Source organism: Elephas maximus, chromosome 17, assembly GCF_024166365.1.
Source record: "Elephas maximus indicus isolate mEleMax1 chromosome 17, mEleMax1 primary haplotype, whole genome shotgun sequence".
Lineage (NCBI taxonomy): Eukaryota > Metazoa > Chordata > Mammalia > Proboscidea > Elephantidae > Elephas > Elephas maximus.
The window spans coordinates 47,496,666-47,515,133 of NC_064835.1; the positions used below are offsets into that span (position 1 = coordinate 47,496,666).

The 18,468-nt window shown below is 44.5% G+C and overlaps 1 protein-coding gene across 1 annotated transcript; it reads left to right on the top strand.

The window, feature by feature from the left end:
* The first annotated feature begins 335 nt into the window (after nucleotides 1-335).
* FABP1 (fatty acid binding protein 1) lies at nucleotides 336-6,449 on the top strand. The gene is made up of 4 exons (XM_049856680.1): nucleotides 336-402; nucleotides 2,090-2,262; nucleotides 3,723-3,815; nucleotides 6,361-6,449. Exons 1-4 carry the CDS (start codon nucleotides 336-338, stop codon nucleotides 6,409-6,411), a joined length of 384 nt encoding a protein of 127 aa, XP_049712637.1. The 3' UTR covers nucleotides 6,412-6,449.
* The last annotated feature ends 12,019 nt before the right edge of the window (nucleotides 6,450-18,468 follow it).

Below are 18,468 nucleotides of genomic sequence, written 5' to 3' on the forward strand. Positions count from 1 at the left end.
GCCAAAAGCTTATCTGACACACGTACACACACACACACATACACCTCACAAGTAGGAGTCACAGTAAAGGCAGCAGGGCCAGTGGGCTTTGCACTTAATTGGCACTCATTAACATTTGCTGAATTGGAGCACACCTCTGCTGTGATCAGCCTGTTTTCTATCATTGACCATTGCTCCCAGGAGTTAATGTTTGAGCCTGGCCATAAAGGAGTTGACTGCAGCTGACCCGTGGCCCGTACTGGAAGGGGAAGGAGCCCCCTATAAAACAGCCCACATGAGGCAGCCCAGCCAGCAGAGCGGCTGGTCAGCAGTGAAAAGGGCACCTCATCGCCACCATGAGTTTCTCCGGCAAGTACCAATTGCAGAGCCAGGAAAACTTTGAGTCCTTCATGAAGGCAATCGGTGAGTGCTGGACTGGGTACCAAGGCAACAAGGGTCTGGCCCCACACGTGATGCTGGGATGGGAGGAGAGATACAGGCTACCCCCAGACTAGGGGGCATTTATGTTAACTTCTATGGTCACTTGCAGCTCGTGCTAGTACTCACTGAACAAGGTCACTGGTAGGCAAGTAGAAAGAGCGCCGAACTAGGGACTGATCTGGACTGAAGTCCCACCCCTGCTGGTGCCTCAATGGGTGGCCTGCTTATTCATTTGTTTATTCATTCATTCTTCTAATAGTATTGATTAGGGGCCCCCGACAGGCTGGGTGCTGTGCTGGGTAGGTACCAGGGAGATAGATGACAATGAGCCAGGTTTCCAAGAAGGCCACAGTTTAGTGAGAGAGGAAGAGAAGAAGTAAGTGCAGTTAAGTATCTCCTGCCCTATACCATGTGCTGACTCTATGCCGGGCATTATGCTAAGCACTTGATAGGCAATATTTCATTTAATCCTCACAGAAACCTCTGAGTTAGGTATTATTATTTTCCCATTTTGTAGTTGAAGCAACCGAGGCCTAAAAAGTCTACATAATTCTGACCAAGGTTGCTCAGGTGGGAGCTGTTTGGGTTGGGGTTTCAGGCAGGTACTGATTCTCAGAAACCCTGCATTATCACCATGCACCTCCCAGAACCACAAACGGAAGGATACGGTGTCACGGGAAGGCGTGGTCAGGCCTTCCAGAGTCAGGGCTTAGTGCTGGTAAAGGTGAGCCTTGGGCTGAGCCTGGAAACACGAGCGTGTGTCCACTAGCAGACAGGGGGGCAGGAGCTATGTATGCTCCAGGCGGAAGAAGTCTTATCAGCAAAGGGGCGCAGAGTGACCAGGGAGAGTGCCGTGAGGGAAAGGTTGGGGAAGACAGTGAGGGCAGAGAGAGGAGGCCCACAGGTGCCACTGGGAGCTTGGATCTTTCCCTGCAGGCAAGTCCCACCACAGCTCTGTCTCTCATCCCTTCTTTTGGACCAGGGACCTCTACTCTGCAGCCAGCCTGCATGGCCCTTGTGAATCTTAAGTCATTTAACAGCACAGACAGGCTCTGAAAATTGTAGAGCCCTATCCTAGGGCAAGAGCATCCTGGTACATCTTCCTCAAGAGCCTTGACTGAGAGGCTGTGTCTGCCTGTGGGGTAGGGGTCGATGAACGCTTGGCCCGGTTTGCCTGCACAGTCCCTGCTTGTGGGTGTTCTCCTGGCATAATTATCAATGGCTCCTCCTTCCACTCTCGGGAGTGTCCGAGTTTGGAAGGCAAATTCTACGATCACTCTGGGTATGAAGGATGAAATGCATACATCAGAGAGCAAAGAAAGGCTCCTGGCATTAAAGACGGAATAAGTGAGAAGTGGCATTAAAGAAGGAAGGAGAGTGAGAAAACCAGGCTGCTCACAGGCGGAAAGGTTCTCCAGGACAGAGGAGTGTCCTTTTTATAAATTAACTAGAAAGACAGCAGACGAGGCAGGCCAGGCCACTGACCTTTCCTTTCAGAGGCCAAAGCACATGCTCCCCACAGGATTCCAAGAAATGCCTCGTGGCCTCTGGGGAGATAACCACACAGCACCCACACCCTCCCCATTCCATGACACAAAGCTTCTATTGCCTACGACCTCCTTGCAACTCCTGCTACTGCCATCTCTAAACCTCCAATGTTTTCCACCAGGTCTGCCTGATGACCTCATCCAGAAGGGGAAGGACATCAAGGGGGTGACAGAAATCGTGCAGAATGGAAAGCACTTCAAGTTCACCATCACCACCGGGTCCAAAGTGATCCAAAATGAGTTCACCCTGGGGGAGGAGAGTGAACTGGATTCCGTTACCGGGGAGAAGGTCAAGGTAGGACATGCTCTCTGCTTTCGGAAACTTTTCCTGGAACCTGGCCCTGGGCTTCCTTCCTGAAGCTCACACCTCACAATTCCTACCACACACATGGTCTCTAAACCCACTTCTGGGTGAAAGGGCAAGAGACAAAGACAACTCTTAGGTGAAAAGATCTGAAGCCACCCTCGCCTTCCCTGGGACTGTCGGGGGGACCACCTGGCCCACAAATCCAAGTGGTCCTCCGTAGACAACAGGGGGGCCAGGCACAGACAAGAGGTCTAAGCCTCAGGTCCTCCCACCCCCAGCTCTCTCTGCTCTCAAAGCCTTCTAACTAGAGCCCAGGAGCAGAGCAAGTGGGGGTCAGTGAAAAACCCTTAACCAAACCCTGATAACATTCTGAAGCCCGAAGTAAACTGGGTTTTACCAAGGCTAGAGGTAATGGGGAGAAGCCTCCTGTGGCAAGCACTGGCAAGACCAACATACCAAAGCTCCAGGCAGGGAGCTGGTCACTAAACCCCCTGACCTCAGCTACCTCATCTGTGGAATGGGAATAATCAACCTCACCAGATTGAAGGCAGGGGAGGGAGTATCACCACCTCTGGACTGGCTCAAGGTACACAATGAGAGCTGGGTGTGGGCTGTGGGAGTGGCCAGATGGCGATAGCAGGGAGGTCCAGGCACTGGGGGTGCCAGTCACTGAGGACCTCTCCCCTACCTTCAGAAACACCACACACCCCAGGGAAGCAAGCACGAGTGAATGTCCATCTTCGCTCCTCCCAGACAACTCCATGCATTGTACTCAGCACGTTTGTCTTTTGCTCTCTTCTGACCTCTCTGTATTTCTGCCTCTCCTTATACAACATAACCAGTCAGGAAATCGTAGATAAATTTTAGGAGGGAAAATCTCTTGGTATCCTACTCTGATGGAGTCACATTAAGGGGCAGGTCATTACGGGTTTTACTAGGTCCTTTTCCAATTGTCCATTTTGGTGGCAAAGTTTTAACCTTGGCTGGTGTCCTCTGCTGTCTGCTGGTTTCTATGTCACCTCTTCGTGGGTGTATAAGGCTTGGAAAAGAGGCCAAAACAGGAAAGATAAACATTCTGGAGGAATAATACATACCAATGTAAAATAAATGTGTTCTCTCCACTGCCGTTTTGAATTTTGCCACTACCTCCCTCCATTAGCTTGGAGAGTTGAGATTTTACTCAATTTTATTTCAGTGTTTGTATTTGAGACCACTGGGATGTCCAATACTCATTTCTAGACACATACCATAAGGAAAAAGTCTAACCAAAGACACCCTAATATTTTCTTTAGTTCTTAAAGCAAGACAATGGGGGAGCTGGGGCGTATGAAGATGGGCACTCTGGTTGTTGTAAACAGAGACCCATGCAGGGCAGCTAACCTCATTAGCAAGGTACTTGCTCCCTTCCCGGTCTCCTCTTCACATGCCAACTCCTTTGTCCCCTGCAGACGGTGGTTAATCTGGAAGGCAACAATAAACTGGTGACAACTTTCAAAGGCATAAAGTCGGTGACCGAACTCAACGGAGACACACTGACCAGTGTAAGTTGACACTCTGAGCTTGCATCTCCCAGTACTTGAGAGAAAAGAATGGGTGAAATGTGAGGAGCAGCCTCTCTTCCTCCCCTGCCTTCATGATTATCAATATCTACTACCATTTACTGCAGAGTCATATATAAAAAAAAAAAAAAAATTTTTTTTTTCATATATGCCAGGTAGTTACACACATCATCTCCAATCTTCCCAACATCCCCAAATTTTATAAATGGGGAAAGTGAGGCAACAAACAGCCAGGGAATGCAGACCCAGAGTTCCTTTTGACCCGGGTCTGTCTCACAGGCTGCTGTCCACAGCCCAGTACTGCACAAGCGAGGGAAGCCACTCACACTACAGACAGCGGAGACTTGTGTGCTTATTATGGCTTACAGCAGTTGTTGTAAATAACCACTGCAGTGTATTAGGATAGTCTCCTAACAGAAGCAAAGTGTCTTTGAGGAAGAGGTACCCTTTTCTAGTCCACCAAAGGCACCATACTTGCTGCCGGCAGCCATATTTTTCCCCACCTTTCCTCAGTTCCTTCAGGCTAGCCCCAATTTCCTGGTCAGGTCAACCACAGGTCCCTTCCCCTCTTCCTTCTCTCCCTGCCTCCTTTCCCCTTTCTTCACGATGGAGTAAGAGGAGCTAGGTAGGAGGAACCACCAGTACAGCTCATCCCTCTCAGTCTCCACAGCCAGAAGACTCCTCACAGAGGGGGGCGGCAACTCATTTCCTCAGCAGCTATTGACTGAGCCCTCCTGGGGAACAGGCTTTTCCATTGACACAGCATCCACACACAAGGAGGGCTGTTTGTCCAGGGGTAGGCTCTATCACTACCCTCCCCTTTCTGCCTCAGCACTAACCAATGAGCCATGGAGGCCTCCACCCTCCCTGCAAGCCCTGGGAACTTAGCAAACCTCTGCCCACTTGGCATTTTTAAGAAGAATTATATTTGTGACAATTTTATAAGCAATTTACGAGTCCCTGGATGGCACAAGTGGTTAAACCCTCACCTACTAACTGAAAGGTTAGCAGTTCATACCCACCCAGAGGCACCCCTGAAGAAGGCCTGGTGACTGCTTCCAAAAGGTCAGGGCCTTGAAAACCCTAAGAAGCAACTCTACTCTGCAGCACACGGGGTTGCCATGAGTCAGAATTGACTTGATGGCAACTGGTTTTTTTGTTGTTTGTTTGTTTATGAATCTGACCCACTCCAGTTACTCACTCACCCCTAGGACCAGCTGTCTGTCACCCCATCCCTAATTTGGGGTGAATTGTGCAGTGTTTCTCCTACAGCTGTGTCCTCCTGGCTCTTCTCTACTCCCAGAACATACTTTAGGGAGAAACAGAAGGCAGAGCACTGTCCTGAGGGCCTGTCATCACCGTTCAAGTAGGAAAAAAATCCCTCAAACAGGGGGAGTGTGAAGTCAACTGTGAAACATGTGGTCCCCATCCACCAAGCCACACTCACAGCAGAACAAGGAGGCACCAGCCCACCATGGGGAGACAAGCCTGTCCTGGACTAAGTCCTGCCCAGTCCTTCCCTGTGCTCCATCTCCCTAACCCTCATCTCCCTGTGAGGGAAGCAGCGTGAGGGTTTTATATACAGGTTGACTCATCCAAGACCACCCAGATAATAAGAGGTGGAACCAGGGCTGGAATCCAGATTTTTCCATTCCTTTCTTTTGCTGTTGAAACTAAAGGACTCCTTTTACTCTGACAACATGTCACATCATTGCAGCAGTCGTATTTAAGAGAATCAGCAGAGGTCAGATGGAATGGTCCTCAATAACCCCAAAGCTGATGCATCCAATATTTCTATATGCTTCACAGCTTGGGAGGAAAATTTTGCAGTACCTACTATGTTCCAGGCTGAGTGCTTAGGCATTTCCATGCACATGTATCCTTGGTGCTCAACACGTCTGGTACATAAACCCATTGCTGTCGAGCTGATTCTAACTCATAGCGATCCTATAGGACACAGTAGGGTTTCCAAGGCTGTAAATCTTTAAGGAAAAGGACTGCCACATCTTTCTTCCGTGGAGTGGCTGGTGAGTTTGAACCACTGACCTTCATTTAGCAGCTGAGTGCTTAACCACTATACTACCAGGGCTCCTTGCTTGGTACATAGTAGGTGCTTAATGACACTTTGATTAGACTGAACTGGATTAGATTGGACTAGATTAGACTGGACTAGATTAGACTGGACTGGATTAGATTGGACTGGATCAGACCGGGCTGGATCAGACTGGACTGGATTGGATTAGACTGGATTGGATTGGATGGAATTGGGTGGTCTTGCTATAGCAGTTGTTAATGTAGAAAAGAATTCAGTAAAAGGCAGGAGAATTTTCCATGTGAGGAAGTGAAGTGACAAAGACAAGGCATAGTATTTTAGAAAAAGTTGCAACCCTTCCTTTGGCCCTACAGAAAACAAGAGGAATCTTTGAGTTGTTTCGTATATAGTAGCACATTTGGGGCTATTTTGTAGACTTAATTTTTATAACTGAATATCAGACAAGCATTTTGTGGTTTCTTTTCTGGCTTTCAGATCCTGACACTGGGTGACATTGTCTTCAAGAGAATCAGCAAGAGAATTTAGACATCTGCATTTCTTTTACTGTGTAAAAAGTGTAATAAAGTGAACTTTGTTTTACAAACACGTCTCCTTTTCATTGATGGTGATGTTGGCATCAGTGAGCACTGATGACCTATATTTTTGTAAACCTTGAAAAATGACATGGTCCACCCCAACACATTGATCTGAAGGGCAGTTCTTGCCTGAATGCAGACCTCAGGGCCACCCAGTAGTGTCCCTGGGAGGAAAGGGACGTGTGGCTGGATCTGTCGAACAGCCTGGGAATGGGCAAGAAGCTGGAGCCAAGTGGATGTGAGGTGGGCTGGTCTTGAGGTGTCTTCTGAAGGGCCAGGGAGCAAGAACACTGGGCAGGAAACAGAGAGCTATAACAGAGCACTGCCTCAGCCGCCCACCCACAGCGGACACAGACAGAAACTTCAGGCATGGCCCACTAAAGGAACATTTCTTCCTCCCATGAGGAGGGCTGAGCGAGGGGTATCGACTGAGGATCCAGATGTCGACAGAAGAAACTCAGGTGGAAGTCCCCTCACCCCATGGGCAGAGGCAGTAGGTAGGAGAAGGGAAAAGGATTTCTCTGAACACCTCATTTTGTCAGCTCTGTTGGGTGCTCACACCCTACATCCAAAGAACTGCCAAGTTCTGGCATTTCTGCCTTCTTATACCTCTTAACATCTAGAGCCAAAATAAGCTCTCAACAAAGTTGTCTCCATAAACGAATGAATTGTCCTTGCCTCCACCTCTTGTCTTCCCACTTCAGTGAGAACTCAGAGTTGGCAGATACAGGGGAAAAAAACAACAGAACACTAAAATATACCACTCACACACACACTCACACAGAAAAAAATTCCAGATAACCAAAGAGCTAAACAAATAAAAACTATTAGAGGAAGCGGGGCCAAGATGGCAGAGTAGTTACACACTTCCGGTGGGCCCTCTTACAACAAAGATCCGAAAAAATGAGTAAATCGATATATATGATAATCAAATAAATATAAAATATTTAAAATAGATATGACAGTTGATAAGTAATGTGAAGTATAGAAGACTTTCTTAAGATGCAAATAACATGAAGGAAAAGATTAGTAAATTTGACTTCCTCAAAATTTAAAGTTTTCTATGAAAAAGACACCATACACAACTAAAAAACCATAAATAACAATGTGGGACAATAAAAATAAACAGTAAATAACAATATTCGTGGCTTACATAACAAAGAGGTAATAGCCGGAATATAAACACCTTCCCCAAATCAATGGGACCAGCAAGTCAATGGAAAGGCGGACTGAGGACACGTATAGGCAATTCACAACATGAAACCCGCCTCTTGGTAAGCAGGAAGGATATAAGACGAGGTCCCACTTCAAAAATCAAAAACTAGTAAAAAGTTAAAAGATCAATAACATCGAGTGCTTTCAGGGAGATGAGAGAATGGTTCTCTTCTTCCATCAGTGGTGGAGGTACAAACTGGTACAGCCTATATGTTATACAGTTTGACAATATCCATTAATATTTTCAGTGTGGATCCCCTAATATCTAGCTGTGCTGCTATACTGTATATCTCCCTAGAAAAGTGTTTATACACTTGTACAAAGAAGCATCCAAAGAATGCAATAGCCAAAAACTGGAAACAAATACCCATCAATAAAAAAAGGTTAGATAAACTGTGGTGCAGCCATACTTTGGAATAGTCTCCAGTAGACTAAATCAAACGGGGTTGACCTGTATGTATTGACATAGAAATATCTCTGAGACAAAGCTTTAAAAAAAGAGGGAAAGTTTCAGAATAATATGTACAGTATAATGTCACTCACGTAAATTTTGTTAAAACATATAACAAAATCATCTATTTATATACATGCACCTACGTATATGTGAGCACACAGAAAATGTCTAGATGTTTAGAACACTAGATAATAGCTGCAACCTCTGGGGTGGGAACAGGAATTGGGCGGATGGTCAAGAGAAGTTTTTGCATAATTTATACTCTTTGAATCTTCTGCGAGGAACAAATTTTGTAGAAGAATATATTAATTAGTGACCAATGAATTAAAAAAAAAGTTGATTTAAAGTAAAACACATTGGGCCTAAAGTCATGGTTCTAACAAACTAACCTGTGATTTTTTGGACCTCAGTCTTCTCATCTGTAAAATGGGCAACACAACACCTTCTCCCATGGCTATTGTGAGAAGTTAATGAAATGCTACAAGCTAGACGCCATCCAAATAAACATGTCATTATTGCCTCCCTCAAATTCCCCAAGAAACTTCAGCTGGGTTTGACATGCAGACTATTAGCTGAAGTTATTTTGAACCCTGGAGAAATTGACCTGAGAGCAAATAAAGAAGCTAGAGAGGAAAAGTCATTTGCTTAGAACAATCAGCTGATACATGATGAAACTGAGGCCCTCTGACTCTCAAGCCACAGGCAGAGGAAAGTGGTGAAGAAACAAGGTCTTTTCATCAACAAACCCTCCAGAGATCTGACAAAATTCCCAAAGTTTCCGCCTAACCGGGCTCTTCCCCTGGGAATAACTCTGGGTTATGAAATAGATTGTTTGTATGTTTTTGCTTGAAAGGCGAATGAATTTTAGATGCTAAATTTGGATCTTGTACAGGTATCCAGAGAATTTTGGGCCTGAAGCCTGCTTTAAATAAATTGAATGAACAGCTGCTGGTGGTATCAGCTATTTTTATCTCCTGCTCTCACTCTTGACCCCTCTCTGCCTGTCCTGAGAGCATCCCACCAACAGATGGCACTCTTTCCCCATGAGTCCATTGTTTGGTGACTTTCGACGTCTACATCTGCACAAAGTAGAAATTTCCATTTTTGTCTTTTTATTTAACTGACTGCTACTAGTATTAAAAAAAAAAAGTGATTCTTTGCTCTAACTTCGTCCACACTCAATCTTCAGAGCACTTTTTCTGCATATATATATATGTATATATGTGTATATATATATATATATAGAGTCATGTTGACCATACCATGATTTTTTAGTATTTCTTTCTAGAAAACCATGGGGTCATGAAGTTAACTGTATCTACCTCCCACAGCCTAACTACAATCAGTCAAAGCAGGGCCGGACAATGCTAAGCCTTGAAGATGCAACGACCCTCAGGAGTCTCGTGGGGAGACCAACTCGTCATCATATGGGTACCATGACACATATGTGTACAACCCAGCCTGCAGAGGGGTTGGGGTGTTGCCTAGGAAAACCATCTCAGAGGAGGTGACGTTTCAACTGATTCCCAAAGCATCTGAGGATATTTGCTTGGCCAGAGATGTAGTGTTTATGACAGTTTGGTAAGAGATGAGGCTGAAAAGGGACACAGAGTCTCTATTGTGAATACCCTTTTACTCTAGTGAGGAGTTTGGACTTGATCCTGGAGACAGTGGGGAATCCTTGAAGGGTTTTCAGCAGTGAGAGTAACAAGATAATGAATGCCTTGTAGAAAAACTATTTTGGAAACAGTGGAGGTCCCGAGAAAGGCCAAGGCCGAATACAGAGAGACCATTAACTGTGGCGGTGGTCCCTGCAATGATGTTGGAGGCCTGAACCAAGGCAGTGCCTGTGAGGATGGAAAAACGGAAGGGTTCAAGAGCAGTTAGGAGTCAGACTCAGCGAGCTGTAATGACTAGGTGTGAGAAGTGCTTTAGAAAGACGAATCGGCCCAGGGTGTGGCAGCAGGAAACCAGTCCCCTTCAAAAGGTCTTGTTGTTGCCATTAGGTGCCGTTGAGTCAGTGTCCACTCATAGTGACCCCGAGCAACCCCAAGGGACAGAGTTGAATTTCCCCGTAGGGTTTTCTAGGCTATAACCTTTACAGGAGCAGATCACCGGGTCTTTCTCCCATGGAGCCACTGGGTGTGTTCAATCGCCAACCTTTCAGTTAGCAGTTGAGTACTTACCTATTATACCACGAGGGCTCCTACTCAAAAGGCTTACCTGTTGCAAATTTAATGAAAGGACAAATTACAAAGATGTGATTGTAGTAAAGGGAGCCAATAAGGTAGGTGAGGCCTCCAGGGACTAGGAAGCCATTATCCCTGTTGGGCTGAAGTGAGAGCTGGAGCCCTGGGCAAGCCACTTAACCAGAGCTGAGCCCTGCCTAGGCCAGGAGGGAGCAGGGAGGAGGGTGTTCAATGGAGAACATGCCCCTGCCTCTCTCCTTCTGCCCTCCAATCTCCTGCTGGTGCCTCTACAGGCTGAACAGAAAGGCTAGCCTTTCTGGGCACAGCAGAGGGCAGAGAAATATGGAGAAGGGTTATGAAGGGTACAAACGGAGAAAAGCTAGCACGATGAGGACTCCATTAACAAAAAACCAAACCCATTCCTGTCGAGTCAATTCCAACTCATAGCGACCCTATAGGACAGAGTAGAACTGTCCCACAGGACTTCAAAGGCTGTAATCTTTATGGAACCAGATGGTCACATCTTTCTCCCACAGAGAGGCTGGTGGGTTAAAATCTCTAACCTTTCAGCTGGCAGCCAACTGCTTAACCACTGCACCACCAGGGTGCCTGGGGACTCCATCAGTTGCAAGTAAAAGAAACCCACTCAGACTTGCTTAGGCCAAAAATAAAAGTGTGTATGTGGGTTGTGGGGTGTGTTCACTGGCTGATATAACTGGGAAGAGCAGGTGGATCCAAGGCCTTAAAACAATGTCATCAATAGTTCTCTCTCTTCTTATCAATTCCTTTTTCTCCCTCAATGCCAGCTTTATTCTCTTCTAAAAAAAACAAAAACCATTGCTGTTGAGTTGATTCCAACTCATAGCAACCCTATAAGACAGGGTAGAACTGTTTCATATGGTTTGCAAGGCTGTAATCTTTACCCAAGTAGTTTGCCACATCTTTCTCCCACAGAGCAGCTGGTAGGTTTGAAATGCCAACTTTTCAGTTAGCAGCCAAGTGCTTAATCACTGCACCACCTGGGCTCCTTTTTTGTTCTCTTAGACTTCCCCAAATGGCAAAGTATGACTACCAGCACCTCTAGGGCCACAAACTAAGAGCATGCATTCCCAGAGAAGAGCTGGGACTCTCCTTTCTCCAATTCTGAAGTGTCCTGGCTTGGGTCACATGCAGTGGTGTGCTGGAGCCAGCTGCCAGTGCCAGCTTTCAACTGAACATACATGGGCATTAGCTGGTAACAGGACAGTGACCATGGTGGGAGTATCAATGCTGTGGGAATCAGCAAATGCTGCAAATCAGGGCTCTTCTTAACATTTTTGTTAGATAGTTACCAGCACACCACTGACTCAAGGGCCACCATTGTCTCAGGAACTGCTGCTCCACACTTGGCTCAGGCTGAATGTCTTGGTTATCAGTGCTGTATCACAGATACACCACAGTGGATGGCTTTCACAAACAGAAGTTTATTTCCTCACAGTTTAAGAGGCCAGAAGTCTGAAGTCAGGGCACCAGCTCTAGGGGAAGGTTTTCTCCTTCTGTAGGCTCTGGGGGAAGGTCCTAGTCTCTTTGAGCTTCTGCTCCTGGGCCATCTTCATGTGGCTTTTTATCTCTCTTCCCTCATCTCTGCTTCTTTTCCTTACTTGCTTAATCTCTTTCATATCTCAAAAGAGATTGATTTAAGACACACCCTACACTAATGCTGTGTCATTAACATTACAAAGACAACCCATTCCCAAATGAGATTATAACCACAGGCATAAAGATTAAGATTTACAGCACGTATTTGGGGGGTATACAATTCAATCCATAAAACTGGGTTATGTGCCAACCTGTACTGAGCACTCTCTAACAACCACATGTACAGAGGAGTATCCTAGAGAAAAGCTAGTACTGGTATCAGAAGTTGGGAAGGGATGTTAGACTAAAAAGACAAGCCAAAGAAGCCCATTACAGGGGGTGAAGGAGAGGGAAGCATCTGACATAATTTCCCAGTTTTTAGGCAACTAGATGGATAATGAGGTGGGGAGCGCAGGCCTGGAGAGCAACGATGAACTTAGTCATAGACGTGTTGAGTAGGAAGTGCCTGAACAGCTACTAAGATGAGTAAGGCAAAACTCTTTCACTCAAGAAACATACTCTAACGAGTCAAGTGGTGAAAAAAGTACAAATAAGGAGTCCTTGGATGGTACAAACAATTAACATGCTAGACCGCTAACTGAAAGGTTAGAGGCTCGAGTCCACCCAGAGGCATCCTGGACTTCTGACCTCCAGAGTGTAAGATAATAAATTTGTGTTATTTTAAGTCACTAGGTTTGTAGTGATTTGTTGCAGCAGCAATGGGAAAGTCATTCAGTTTTCAAACATTTTAGACAGAACTCTTATAGACATCTGGGAAGCTCCAGCACTGTGCTTGAACTAGACTGTTCTCAGGCAAGACCACGTGCACTGGAGATGCTGAGGCTGATAAGTGAAGACTGAGTTCCTGCCAGAGTTAACAGAACCATATGGCAGCCTGTGATCATGTTGCATATTGCATTTCTCTAAGGTTGATGAGGTACTCCTGGACCAGGTAAGACTGAGCCGTGTGCTGAGTGTTCCAGTCTTGTGTATATAATGCTAAGCCAGGAGGGATCAGGATGCTTCCAGAAGGGCTGTTTACCCTCATGCTCTGGATAGTATCATCCACAACTCTGCACCCCTTGGGTCAGAAGTTTGCACCTCCAACTGCCTTCAGAGATGTTGCTGTTCTCTCTGCTATGTGCCCAAATTGAATTTATCGAAGTGATTCATCAAAGCAACAGCTATGTCTGACATGTATTTGTCAATACATTGGTGGTGCAGTGGACAGGTCACTTAGTCTGAAGGAAGGTAATCAGAGGTCTTAGTCTCGTTTGGCATGGCCTTGAGGAGTAGAGGTTCAAATGCAGATTTCACCCCAGTTGAGTAAAGTTGTCTTTAATGGTCGTTCTAACTATCCCTTTTGCTACTCCTATGTAGCAAAACCACCATGTGTCTGTCAGTTTGTCATACTGTGGGGGCTTGCGTGTTGCTGTGAGGCTGGAAGCTATGCCACCGGTATTCAGAAACCAGCAGGGCCACCCACAGTGGACAGGTTTCAGCTGTGCTTCCAGACTAAGACATACTAGGAAGAAGGACCTGGCAGTCTACTTCTGAAAAGAATTACCCAGTGAATACCTTACGAATAGCAGTGGAGCATTGTCTGGTATAGTGCTGGAAGATGAGCCCCCCAGGTTGGAAGGCACTCAAAAGATGACTGGGGAAGAGCTGCCTCCTCAAAGTAGAGCCGACCTTAATGAAGTGGATGGAGTCAAGCTTTCAGAACCTTCATTTGCTGATGTGGCATGACTCAAAATGAGAAGAAACAGCTGCAAACATCCATGAATAATCGGAACGTGGAATGGAAAAAGTATGAATCTAGGAAAATTGGAAATCGTCAAAAATGAAATGGAACACACAAACATCAATACCCAAGGCATTAGTGTGACTTGGACTGGTACCGGCCATTTTGAATTGGACAATCATATGGTCTACTTTGCCGAGAATGACTACTTGAAGAGGAATGGTGTAGCATTCATCGTCAAAAAGAACATTTCAAGATCTATCCTGAAGTACAACACTGTCAAGGATAGGATAATATCCATATGCAACTGAGGAAGACTAGTTAATATGGCTATTATTCAAATTTAAAAACCAACCGCTATGGACAAAGATGAAGAAAGTGAAGATTTTTACCAGCTTCTGCAGTCTGAAATTGATCAAATATGCAATCAGGATGCATTGATAATTACTGGTGATTTGAATGGGAAAGTTGGAGACAAAGAAGGATCAGTAGTTGGAAAATATGGCCTTGGTGATAGAAATGGAGATCGCATAATAGAATTTCTCAAGACCAACAACTTATTCATTGCAAATATCTTTTTTCACCAACATAAACGGCAACTATACACATGGACCTTGCCAGATGGAACACACAGGAATCAAATCAACTACATCTGTGGAAAGAGACGATGGAAAAGCACAATACCATTTGTCAGACAGAACAAGGCCAGGGGCAGCAACAGAAAAAAAGAAAAAAAAAAAATTTTTTTTTGAACAGACCATCAATTGTTCACATGTGAATTCAAGTTGAAACTGAAGGAAATTAGAACAAGTCCACAAAAGCCAAAGTACAACCTTGAGTATACCCCACATGATTTTAGAGACCATCTCAAGAATAGATTTGACACATTGGACACTAATGACCAAAGACCAGAGAAGCTGTGGAATGACATGAAGAACATCATACATGAAGAAAGCAAAAGGTCACTAAAAAGACAGGAAAGAAAGAAAAGACCAAAAAGGATATCAGAAGAGACTCTGAAACTTGCTCTTGAATGTCAAGTAGCTAAAACGAAAGGAAGAAATGAGGAAGAAAAAGAACTGAACAGAAGATTTCAAAGGGCAGCTCGAGAAGGCAAAGTATTATAATGACATGTGCAAAGAGCTGGAGATAGAAACCAAAAGGGAAGAAAGTGCTCAGCATTTCTAAAGCTGAAAGAACTGAAGAAAAACTTCAAGCCTCGAGTTGCAATATTGAAGGAGTCTATGGGGAAAATATTAAATGATGCAGGAAGCATCAAAAAAAAAAAAAAAGATGGAAGGAATACACAGAGTCATTATACCAAAAAGAATTGGTCAATGTTCAAACATTTCAGGAAGTAGCATATGATCAGGAACCGATGGTATTGAAGGAAGAACTCCAAGCTGCACTGAAGAAATCGGTGAAAAACAAGACTCCAGGAATCAACCGAATATCAATTGAGTTATTTCAGCAAATGGAGGCAGTGCTGGCAATGCTCACTGTGCCAAGAAATTTGGAAGACAGCTACCTGGCCAACCCACAGGAAGAGATCCATATTTATGCCTATTCCCAAGAAAGGTGATCCAACCAAATGTAGAAATTATCAAACAATAACATTAATATCACACGCAAGCAAAATTTTGCTGAAGATCGTTCAAAAGCAGCTGCAGCAGTATATTGACAGGGAACTGCCAGAAATTCAGGCCGGATTCAGAAGAGGATGTGGAACCAGGGATATCATTGCTGATGTCAGATGGATCCTGGCTGAAGGCAAAGAATACCAGAAAGGTGTTTACCTGTGTTTTATTGACTATGCAAAGGCATTCAACTGTGTGGATCATAACAAATTATGGATACCATTGGGAAGAATGCAAATTCCAGAACACTTAATAGTGTTCATGAGGAACCTGTACATAGACCAAGAGGCAATTGTTCAAACAGAACAAGGGGACACTGCGTGGTTTAAAGTTAGGAAAGGTGTGCATCAAGGTTGTATCTTTTCACCATACATATTCAATCTGTATGCTGAGTAATCCGAGAAGCTGGACTGTATGAAGAAGAATGGGGCATTAGGATTGGAGGAAGACTCAATAATAACCTGCGTTATGCAGATGACACAACCTTACTTGCTGAAAGTGAAGAGGACTTGAAGCACTTATTGATAAAGACCACAACCTTCAGTACGGATTACACCTCAACATAAAAAAATAATCCCCACAACTGGACCAATAAGCAACATCATGATAAATGGAGAAAAGATTGAAGTTGTCAAGGATTTCATTTTACTTGGATCCATGATCAATATCTATGGAAGCAGCAGTCGGGAAATCAAAAGACACATTGCATTGGGTAAATCTGCTGCAAAAGACCTCTTCAGAGTGTTGAAAAGCAAAGATGTCACCCTGAAGACTAAGGTGTGCCTTACCCAAGCCATGGCGTTTTCAGTCACATCATATGCATGCGAAAGCTGGACAATGAATAAGGAAGATGGAAGAAGAATTGACCCCTTTGAATTGTGGTGTTGATGAAGAATATTGAATATACCATGGACTGCCAAAAGAATGAACGAATCTGTTTTGGAAGAAGTATAACCAGAATGCTCCTTAGAAGCAATGATGGTGAGGATACATCTTAGATACTTTGGACCTGTAGTCAAGATGGATCAGTCCCTGGAGAAGGACCTGATGCTTGGTAAAGTAGAGGGTCAGCGAAAAAGAGGAAAACCCTCAACAAGATGGATTGACACAGTGGCTGCAACAATGGGCTCAAGCATAACAATTGCGAGCATGGCAGAGGACTGTGTTTCATTCTGTTGTGCATAGGGTCGCTATGAGTCAGAACTGGCTCGATGGCACCTAACAACAACAACATGTAGCGAAACACCATTTTCTTAATAGATTGGCCACACTACAAATTAATGTGTTCTTCTAAAATTAAACCAATTTCCCTGGTGTAAATATTCCCACCATGACTGATTTCAAGCTATCACTGCGATGCTGATAAACGCAGAGTTGGGAAGAGATGCACACGATCAGTTCCTGTGAGCTGATAAGAGCAGTTCCCAGCACATGGCTACTCGCCTCTACCCTCCACTTTCACATTCTATTGGGGAGAAAGGATACCTCAAGAGAGGCATGGTTGGAATGCTGAAAGATGAACAGCAGCTAACACCCATGGAGCACTTGCAATGGGCCAGGCATTGTTCTAACAGCTTTTCATTTAAGAAATTTAATCCTACAGTGACCCTATGATGTTGTTTTTAGGTGCCATCAAGTCGGTTCCAAGCTATAGCCACCATATGTTCAACAGAACGAAACGTTGCCCAGTCCTGAGCCATCCTCACAATCTTTTGCTATGTTTGAGCCCATTGTTGCAGCCACTGTGTCAATCCATCTCATCAAAAGTCTTCCTCTTCTTTGATAACCCTCTACTTTACCAAGCATGATGTCCTTCTCCAGGGACTGGTCCCACCTGATAAAGTGTCCAATGTATGTGAGACAAAACCTCACCGTCCTTTTTTCTGAGGAGTACTCTGGCTATACTTATTCCGAGATAGGCTTGTTCATTTGTTGGCAGACTGTGGTATATTTAATTGTCTTCACCAGCACCATAATTCAAACGTGTCAATTCTTCTTTGGCCTTCCTTATTCATAATCCAGCTTTCTCATACATATGAGGCAACTGAAAATATCATGGCACGGGTCAGGTGCACCTTAGTCCTCAAAGTGACATCTTTTCAACACTTTAAAGAAAGTATTACCTCAAGAGACAGAAGGGGCCACATAAACCAGAGATTCCGTCAGCCTGAGACCAGAAGAACTAGATGGTCCGCAGCTACCACCAATGACCACCCTGACAGGGAATACAACAAAGAGTCCCTGACAGAGCAAGAGAAAAGTGGGGTGCAGAACTCAAACTCTAGTAAAATGACCAGTTTTAATGGTCTGAGACTGGAAGAAGTCTGGAAGACATGGCTCCCAGGCTCTCTGTTAGCCCATAACTAAAACCATTCCAAAAGCCAACACTTCAAAGATTAGACTGGATTTTTAAGACATAAAATGATACTCATGAAGAGCGTGCTTCTTGGTTCAAGAAGATACATGAGACTAAATGGTCAGCTCCTGTCCAAAGGCGAGATGAGAAGGCAGAAAGGGACTGGAGCTGGTTGAAAGGACACAGTAAATCCCAGGTGGCAAGGAGAAGTGTACCGTCGCATTATAGGTAGAGCAACTAGGGCCAAGTAACAATGTGTGTATAAATTTTTATATGAGAAACTAACTTGAGCTGTAAACTTTCACTTAAAGCACAATTTAAAAAAAAGAATAAACAAAAAACCCAGTGCCGTCGAGTTGATTCCGACTCATAGCAACCCTATAGGACAGAGTAGAACTGCCCCCCAAAAAAAGAATACAGCTGAGAAAATCCTATGGGGCAGTTCTACTCCATCGCTATGACTCGGAATTGAATCAACAGCACTCAAAAATAACAATCTGTATCTATATCTACAACTGTATCGATATACATACCCATTTCTGTGACAATGCCTATGTCTACACTTATATGTCTATACATCTAGCTACATACATAATCCTATGTCGTTGTAACTACGTTAGGATTGTTGCAATGATTAAATTAGTTGATATATGTAGATACTCAAAAATATTTGTTGATTAAAAAAAGAGGTCTTTTGCAGCAGATTTGCCCAATGCAATGTGTCCCTTGATTTCCTGACTGCTGCTTTCATAGGCATTGATTGTGGATCCAAGTAAAATGAAATCTTTGACAACT